The sequence below is a fragment of the Ciconia boyciana genome, chromosome 2 (genome assembly GCF_034638445.1).
Source record: "Ciconia boyciana chromosome 2, ASM3463844v1, whole genome shotgun sequence".
Taxonomy (NCBI): Eukaryota; Metazoa; Chordata; class Aves; order Ciconiiformes; family Ciconiidae; genus Ciconia; species Ciconia boyciana.
This window is the reverse complement of record NC_132935.1, coordinates 37196005-37205350: the sequence shown is the minus strand read 5'-3', so window position 1 is coordinate 37205350 and position 9346 is coordinate 37196005. Positions and strand designations below refer to the sequence as shown.

Below are 9346 nucleotides of genomic sequence, written 5' to 3'. Positions count from 1 at the left end.
TCTATAGAAAAAAAACCCAGCTTTTTTATGAGCAAATACTTCCCTTTTCCTAAAAAGAAATTGACAGAAAAACTGCACAAATGGCTCCTGACTTGCTTGCATGGTCAGTGAAAAATGGAGGGCGAAACCCTCCAGTCCTCCCATGGAGGCTGAGGCATTCCCGCAGGCTGGGGAGGGAATTTCACGTGCAGAGCTTCAGGGGCCGAGAACTCCTGTCTATCCTACACCTCAAAACTTAAATTTAGAAAGGGTTTCCCTCCTCCTAAACAGAGGTATCACAGAGCTGATTTTAAAACCTTTGTGCTTTGAGAACTAGTATATGGTGCATTTTTAAAAGCATTCAGGACTGACACTACAGCGGCCATCCTATGTAGAGCCAGCAGGAGGAAGCGCGAAGGCCAGCCTGGCCAGGACTCCCAGTAGTGGCAAATTTCGAGGCAAGAGATGGTTACAGGACAGAAGAGCCCAGTGGTGGGATCGTGCCTGCTCCTGGCCTGTGCTGAGCCGCCAATGCAACACCTCTATGAGGCCACTTGACTGCTAGCAACCCACCCAAGAGCTCACTGTGCTTGGAAATATCTTCACGTTTGGTCCTCTAAACTGTGAGAAGGCAGAGCCCACCTCCAATATCTCTGCTAAGGCCTGCAGCTATTTTGTCACACCCTGCCCCTCTCCCCCTGGGCTATCTGGGGTGCAGCATCCTCTGGAAGACCCAGTCTCACTGCCCTGGAGCTTCCCGTGGCCTGGCAGCTGAACAATGGAGTTTAAATACCCCTATGCTGGTCCTCCAGTCAGTATCTCTGAGGCAGTCCACATTCAAATAGAGAGTCTTTAAAAGACTTGCATGTTAAGGGGAAGTAGACTCCATACCTGGCCATGCACCCAAACAAAACAAACAGGTTAAATGGGCTTTGGGAAATGCACTGGATAAAAATGTCCCTCACACAAGCTTTGGTATGGACAGCACCAGGCAGTCCGTAGACGTGGTGCATTAGAGGCATGGAAACACTCCTCACAGTGATATTTGTGCACAAAAGGTTCGTGGGAGGTGAAATTCCCTCCTGCCTGGGTTTCCCTTTTGTGGAAATTAGGGAATGGGAGGAGAGGAAAGGAAAGGTGGGGTAGCACATGTTGGACTTCACCCCAGTGTGGCATCAGGGTACCCAGGCCAGAATCTCCTGTCCCCTGCGCTCAGAAATATGCCCATGGTCCAGAGACTGGATGTACCCAAAGAGTCGCTGCAAGAGTAAACGTCACCTCCTGCGGCGTGCACACAACCACGCACAAACACATACACAGACCGATACACACACGAAAGCTGGTCCAGGACGCGTCCGCAGGGCTCTTGACTAATGAGCGGCGTGAATCTTCATGTGGAAGTGGTAATCCTCCTGCTCCGGGAAGTGCTGGCCGCACACCGAGCAAGTGCAGCCCTTCTCCTTGCTGTGAGTGCGGCGCACGTGGCTGTCGTGGGCTGCGTGCGAGGCGAAGGCTTTGCCGCAGTGCTTGCACTTGAAGGGCTTCTCCCCCGAGTGCTGGCGGATGTGAGTGCGCAGGATGCTGGATGCCGTGAATGCCTGAAAGGGCAGGGATCAGAAAGGGAAAGGAGTTGAAAGTAATCTATTTTCACATATACAATCCCCAGGTTCAGCTAACCCAAACCCCGTCAGAAGCACTGTACCCTGAAAATAAGTCCTCAAATAGCTCACATCCTCAGATAACTGGAGAAAAAACAAGAACTCCCAGCATTGAGGAACCAGAAGCCAACAGCTATTGCACTCAGCTATACAGATATGGCTGAGTCCATGGAGTTAGATGAAGCTCAGAGAAAGACTTCTTACCAGGGACACCAGTAAATATCTTCTACATGTCAAAGGGTAAGAAGTCAATACTGTCCTAATTAGCTCTGCAGCTCCTTTATGTCTGGGAGACATAATGCAGGTTCATTTTCAGTTAAACCCTTTCATGTTTACGTATACTGGCTTGGGACTCAGCTGCCAGAATTCATCCATGCAGTCAGTCCAGCATCCATCTTTTTGGGTTTCATTTTCCCACTCCATCACACTCTGCTCTGCCTTCAGTCAGACATTCCAGCCTGTTTTCCCCCTCACGAGTAGCAAAATGTGCACAATCACACTTTGTCCCCCTCGTAAAGACTCCTCCTGCATTTGGGGAGAAAACCCTCTCAGCAAGACTTCAGCGGGAATGTTGCAAAGGAGCCTGTGTTTTCCCTGTTTTTACTTTTCCCAAGAGAGACACTTTCAGGCCCTTCACTATTTGCAGACCACACACATACACAAAAAAAATCCTCTTTAGTACCATTATGTTGCTGAACCATCACAAGTAAGTTTTCACAGCAAAGAGCAATACATCTCAGGTACCTTTTCACTAGGAACCTTAGAGCACAAACAGATCTGAGATCTCTACAGAGAAGTCCCTGGAGATGTTTATCAACAGGGCCAAAGTGTATCTGAGGGTCAGAATGGTGATCTTGGCCCAAGATTTTTCCTTTAATCTCACGATGTCACCAAGATAGCGAGCAAAGGGGCAGGGAAAGCAAAGCTGCCCCAGAGCACAGCCACCATTAGAGGTAGAAGAGGCAAAGAGGAATTGTGACTGTGTAGGAGGAGCAGGTGAGGATGCTTTAAAGTAGCCCCGGGTTTCCCAGCCACAGAAATGATGGCTGTGTCCCAGGATAGCTCCATCCTGCAGCCTGAGTACTAATGGCTTAATCTGATCCAATCTGCAACAGTCCCACCAGAGTGGCTGGGGGCTGGTCAAGGATCCCCTGCGTCCTAGAGGTCTGTTTACAGAGCAACCTGTAAAGCTCTGCCATCTCTTCCTGTGATGGGACGATTAAAGGATGACATTTCATCCTAAACTCTGCCTAGAAGTGTTCAGGATGTCTGGGAGAGAAAAAAATACAATAGCCAAAAGGAGCTTCTTCTAAGGTTCTTTACTACAGGACACTTCAGCTCTGTGTTAGTCCAGCCAGTCATAAACAAAATTCTCTCTCCAAAATCAGGAGCACCTTACTACATGCTGACGGTGCTTCTGCATTGCATGGACACTCCATAGCACCTGGAGCCCTACCGATATTCATCCAGCAGCAGCCTGTACATCCACCCTCCCTCTGCTGGGAGAGCTGTCACTGCTCTCACAGGGAGAGCTCACCTGAATCATCCCTGCTGTGAAGGGTAGTAACACCTGAGCACATTTTTCATCATTGCTGTATGGCTCTACTCATGTTCTTTTTCAAATGAAACCTCCATGCCCAGTTGCACATGCCCCATTACTTCAAGGTAAGCATGCACAAAGTCGTAGCGTGCAGGTTCAGCTTATGGGCCAAATCTGTTCACCGCACTCCAGAAGCAGTAACATCAGTAACATCAAAAACCACCTATCTGATGAAAAAGGGGAATATTGGATCTAGCTGCATACCTTGGATGGTATTTGAAATGCTCTCAAGCTTTCCTAGACCTTATCCCTGCAGCAGCAATCTGAGCTGGGACAAAACACAAATTCCACATCAGATGGAGACCAGACCCTGTTTCTTCAGTCTCAGCCAGCCCTGTCGCTTCAACTCACAACCGTGCCCGGAATATACACTCACTTATCTGGTTATCAACTTAAATAGAAGGCATTTTCTTCAAAGAAAACAGAAAAGAAACAGAAAAATTGAAAAAAAGAAAACGGAGCATGGGAAGAGGCACCCCCCCAGGTGTGGTGTGACGCTGAGTGCAGCAGAGGACAGACAGAGGGACGGGACGGGGCTTTGCCTTACCTTGTTGCAGTAGACACATTTGTAGGGGCGCTCCCCGGAGTGAACCCTCATGTGTTTGTTCAGGCTGGAGGACTGAGAAAAGCTCTTCCCACACACTGAGCACTGGGGGGAAAAAAAGGGATAAAGTTAAAAGGAAGCACACAACAGCATAGCTAAAAAGAAAAATTAGCTATGTAGATGATGTGTGCATGTCTTTGCCTACATATATTTATGTATATACTTATGTATATACATATATTTATCTATATACATATATTTATGTATATACAAACACAGTAGTAATTTAAGCAGTAACAATTTGAAATACAGTCAGAATTTTAATCTGGTTTTAAGAACAAGTTTTTTTTTAAAAAGGGAAATAATGCAAAATTTCAAAGCTTTTTTGTGTGTGGTTAAAAATGTTTTCATTAAAAAGCATCCTCCTTCAGAACATTAACAGAAAATACTGACTTTCAGTAATCAAAACCTGAACATTTCTGTAAAATCATCATTTTTTCTTCAAAATGCAAATGAAGCTCTAGTTGCCGTTTTGCATTTTTGCTCAACAAATAAGATAAACTTCCTAAAAAAAATTATTTGAGGGGACCTTTTAAAATAGTAACCATTTTTCAGAAATGATGAGTCAGTCACAGCACTTAGCTCACAGCTTGATCTGTCAGAAGTGCCTCTCCTTAGTAGTGAAACAAGCAGCACTTCGTCCTCCGACCCAGGGACCTGCCATCTTCGTGGCGTGGTGTGCACTCTGCGGCCGGCAGCGACAGGACCAAACCCAGTTCAGAGGGGGCTGAAGTCATTTGAGAGACTTGCACTGATTCAGTGCAATTTGTATGAGCCCAAAAATAATTTTCCCCCTACAACAATTTGAAAGAAATTATCTTTCTTAAGTTCAAAATAAGCTAACCTATGACTCATCTTGAAATACAGTAATTTTTTTTTACGGACACATTTTCTGCCTTTGGTTTTTGAGCTGATCTGTTCTCATATAAATGCAGTATGTTCAGAACAAGTTTATCTTCCTGCTGTTCTAAAGTATTTCTTTTGTATGCATTTCAAAATAAATGCTCTAAGGAAGAAAGGAAAGAAAGGGGAAGAATTACATGATATTTAATACCTCATATTTAACAGAATTATATTTTTCATCTGTTACTAAATCAGTGTGATATTCTGACATTGTAATATTGCTGATATAGTTATAAAAGCTTTTCCTGAATCATTCACATTATTCCAGGATGATCTATAAAAGAGGTATTTGGAGGACTTTCAGGACTGATTTAACTGTGCCATTTGAAGCACTGGAACTTGTCTTTCCCAATCCTTTAGGAAAAGTCTGATTTTCCACCCCCAGTGCTCCTGGAGAAAGCCGGTGTTACAGAGCGGTGTTTGGTGGAGATGAGGCAAGTATCTCAGCGAGGATTTGCTTCCATCAGCTGAAAATGTGCTCCACGTTGAATGTAAAACTTTTAACTCCTGTTGTGTCCAACAGACACAGATGTCTGTCGGGTCTCAGACTGAAGGGGGGGAGCGAGGGACATGGGACATCGTCTCTCCCAATCCTGGACAAGTGGAGCACCGTCACACACAATTTAGCCCCACACCGTGTGAGAAAAGTAGCAAACTGCGCATGCAAGCATTCAAAAAGCCCAGGAGAAATATTCAGGTTTTTTTCAAACTCTCACTGAGACTGTGGGGTTTATTTTCCCAATAGAAGTCCAGTAAATTCCTTGAACTAAGCTCTGCTGCACAAGACTAACTCCTCCTTTACAGGCAGAACGGTCCCAGCAGGGAAACTGGAGGAGGGGGAACAACATCAGCATCTTACCTCGGCCAAAAAAGCCTCCTTAATTAGTCCCCCCAGAAGAGGCAGGAGAGACCCGGGAGCAGGCTCACCTTGTGAGGTCTGTGCTTTTCGTGAACGTGGAGAATATGGATCCTGAGCCTGTCTCTTTTTTCAAAGGACCGGTTACAAAGGTGACAAGGAAATTTGCGGTCCCCCTGGTCCACGCAGCGAGTGTACTTGAGGTGCTTGTCCCGGTAGTACTTGTAGGCAAAAACCTTGCCGCAGCGCTCACACTTAAAGCTCTCCCCGGCTTCTGTACAGCAGAAGGGACAGTGCCACCTCCCCGTTACACCACAGCAAAAGGGGCTCTTTTCCAACCTGCTGCCTTCTCACAGCTGGTACCCAACCGGGAATTTCAAGTCTCCGGGAGGGTAATAATGGTAAATGCATTCTGGCAGTATCATTAACAAAATACACGCCGGATCTCTTAGGCATACACACGCTCCGCTTGCCGTTCTAACGGAGGGGAACAAACTCGAGCCCGCAGCCCGATAAGATTATTGGGTTTAGGCACTGACTTCAGCAAAGCCAGGGTTCCATCCTTGGATCCCCATAAACGGCGAGCGAATACGTGACAAACCAACGCAGAGTCCCACGTAAAAGCGTCTCCCCACACGGAAGCATTGCCAGGTATTTCTTATCAATATTGTCCGTAAATTTTGCCTCCCATCCCAAAAAGGAAAATAAATTTGCACGTCTTTTCTATCGTTTTCAAAATACCATCGAGCAAAAGCACGTTTATTTGGTTTTCTTTCGTATTTCCAACTGTTCTTAACCGCTAAATTTAGGAACAACACAGGAAATTTTCAAACTTTTACACATCCTTTTCTGCCTTTCATAAAAGTAACTTTGGCTTAAGCCTTAAAATGAAACGAACAGTTTACCAGGTACCTGAACACGGCACCTTAAGGCAACAGCTACAAAAACTTCCATGCCAATTTGCTTCTCTCCCTCGCCGCTGCACCCGGCCGACCGTCCCTCACCCGCTCCAGCTTTCCCTGCATGGGCACAAATCTGTTATCTCCGTACAGAAGTTTTGCTTATAAGCACGTCATACTTTCCGCACGTTGTAAGCAGAACTACTCCCGGAGTAAGTGCATTTGGCATTTCTTCTGCAAGGAACATCAGCATTATCGCATCGGAACGACTTCAGTCTGCCCCATTGACTGAGCGCGTGAATTGCACGAAAAATATCATTAAGCCACGAGTGTGCAATCGTAGGATAAAACAGGACCCAAACAGGAATGCCCCCCAAAAGCCCCTCTCTCCCCAAAACGGGACCCCCCCTCGAACAACGGCGCCGCGGAGCCGAGGCAAGCTCAGCCCCGCGCCACCAGAGGTTTTACTGTCGCCGGATGAACGCTTTCACTCCCCGAGGAAACGCCAACTGGGAGCAAGCTGCCGGGGCAGACAGCGGGGGCTCTTGCTCCGAGCTGGCAGCGGCCCTCGGTGCAATCCCCGGGCCCCCCGGTGCCGAGGGGAAGCTGCTCTCTGGGGCGCCGGAGGCTGCAAGGGAAGGGGAGGGCGAGGGCCGGCTCCCCGGAGGGCGGGCGCCCCCGTGGGACCGGGGCTGCGGGGCCACCGCCACCCCGGAGCACCCCCGCGGCAGGGCCGGGCACCCCGGCACCGGCTCACCACAGGGACTGGGAAGCGTTCAAAGCAAAGCACAGCCGAGAAAAGGCGATGCCCGGGTTCCTTTACCTCCCTGCATGCGAACCTAATCCCGGCCAGACGCAGGTCCGTGGGAATAAGGGGCAGTGCCCCCCGAGGGGTCGCTGGCAGGCTCACCTTCGGGGTGCTGCGGGGGCCTCTTCCCCTCCGGCATGCCCTTCAGGCTGATGGGGATGCCCAGGAACTGCACGTAGCAATCGCCGTACCACACCAGCAGCTCCTGCTTCGGCAAGATTTCCTTGCAGCTCTCGTAGAAGATTTGCCCCTGGCACTGGATAGCCGTCAAATTCTGCTCCTCGGGGAACCTGGCACAGTTCACCAGGGACATCCAGTTGCCAGAGGCGCCCTTCCCGTCTATGAAGTGGCTCAGGCGCCCGTATTCAAAGATCTGGAGAGCAGCGAGAACCGGATCGGGTTTGACCGACCCTTCCCGCACAGGTCCCGCTAGCACCAATCCCACCACCCACACTGGGCCGAGCCCCTCTTGCAAGCTACGGGAGAGGGGCGGCCGAAAGCCTCGCCCCGGCCCCGTCTAGGGGGTACAGGGGGAGCCCGGCCGTGCCTCCACTACCTCCCACATCAGCGAGTTGTCGTCGTAAGTCTTGATCTCGCTGGTGTTGACCACTTTGCCTTGGAAAGGGCCGAAGCGGACTCCTTTGGGGATGGGGTCCGTGCAGAAGACTCCGAGCTGAGACACGTCCCCGTACGCCACCCGCAGCACCGAGAGCCCTGCGGGGGACAGGGCGGGCTGAGGGCTGAGCGCGGCTCGGCCGCGGCTGGGGGCAGCGGCGGGGGGCGCAGGCAGCGCCGGGCCCCTACCTTCGGGCAGCTGCAGCGAGTCCCTGTCGAGCAGCGGGGCGGAGGAGGAGTCCGCAGCACCTGCAGAAGAGGGACCCCTTCTTCAGCCCGGCGTCGGCCCTGCAGATACACCAGGGCAGAGGGAGCGGGTCCTGCCGCCCCCGACGTCGGCCGCAGCCCCAGTTGCCCCCCGGCTCTTCCCTGCTGTGGGCTCGTAACGCAAGAAAACCACGGGGAAAGGAAGCCCGACGTGCCCCTGCGATGCCCCGTGAGCCTGGCTGCCGCGGGACCGCCTGCAGCCCTTTGGCGACCGTCCCCAAACCCCACCGCAGGCCCGGCCGCAAAGAGCGACCCTCCGCCCGGTGCCCCTCCCGCCGGCGGCGGCGGCCCGCGCCGAGACCCCCTTACCCGGGCTGGCGGGGGGCACCCGGAGCCCCGAGATGGCGTGGAGGCTCCCGGCCAGGTGGCTGCTGCGGAGCGCCCCGTACAGCACCGCGTTGAGCTCCTCCTCGGTGAAGTGGTACCTGTGGCTCTGCCCCGCCGCCCCGCCGGCCCCCGGGCTGCGGGCAGCCCTGCGCGGGGGGCTCGGGTAGGGCGGCGGGGGCGAGCCCGGGGCTCCCGCCCCGCGGGGCGAGCCCTCCCTGGGGGGGAAGGGGGCCGGCGGCTTGGCGTAGAGGGGCAGGGGGAGGCCGGGGAAGGGCTCGGCGGGCAGGGGGGGCGGCTGGCTCAGGAAAGCGGGGACCCTGCTGAAGCTGAAGGGGGGCAGAGGCGGGGAGGCGGGGACCAGCCCGCCCAGGGATTTCAGGGGCTGGAAGAAGTCGGGGGCCGCCTCGAAGTACTGGGCGGGAGGGAGGAAAGGGGGGTAGTAGGCAGCCAGGCTGGCGGGGCTCATCCCGAGAGCGTCTCCGCCGTCTCCGGGGACCGACTCGCCGGCAAGGGACAGCGCCATGCCGGGCCGGGGCCGGGGCCGGGGCCGGGAGGGAGCTGCCGGGAAGCGGAGGGGCAGACCCCCGGGTGCCGCCGGCGCGGGGTCCCGCTGCGGAGCGGGGGCGGGAAGGAGGCGCGGGAGCCGCCGCACGCTGCCCTCCGCCGCCCGGCGCCGTCGGGGCGAGCGGGCCGGCCGCCGCCGGCCCCCCGCGGCTATATGGGCCCGGGGAGGGGATGGAGGGAGGACGGGCGGGGTCGGCCCGCCCCGGGGGTCGCGCAGCCCCGGGGGCGGGCGGGGGGCTGCCCCGACGGGCGCTCCTACCCCGGGG

At 53.2% G+C, this 9346-nt stretch overlaps 1 protein-coding gene across 1 annotated transcript; it reads right to left on the bottom strand.

The window, feature by feature from the left end:
• Nucleotides 1-1349: 1349 nt before the first annotated feature.
• Nucleotides 1350-9039, bottom strand: PRDM14 (PR/SET domain 14). The gene is made up of 8 exons (XM_072851193.1): nt 8805-9039; nt 8418-8705; nt 8112-8171; nt 7864-8021; nt 7410-7680; nt 5672-5874; nt 3785-3886; nt 1350-1577 (listed from the first exon to the last, which is right to left on the bottom strand). Exons 1-8 carry the CDS (start codon nt 9037-9039, stop codon nt 1350-1352), a joined length of 1545 nt encoding a protein of 514 aa, XP_072707294.1.
• Between the last annotated feature and the right edge of the window lie 307 nt (nt 9040-9346).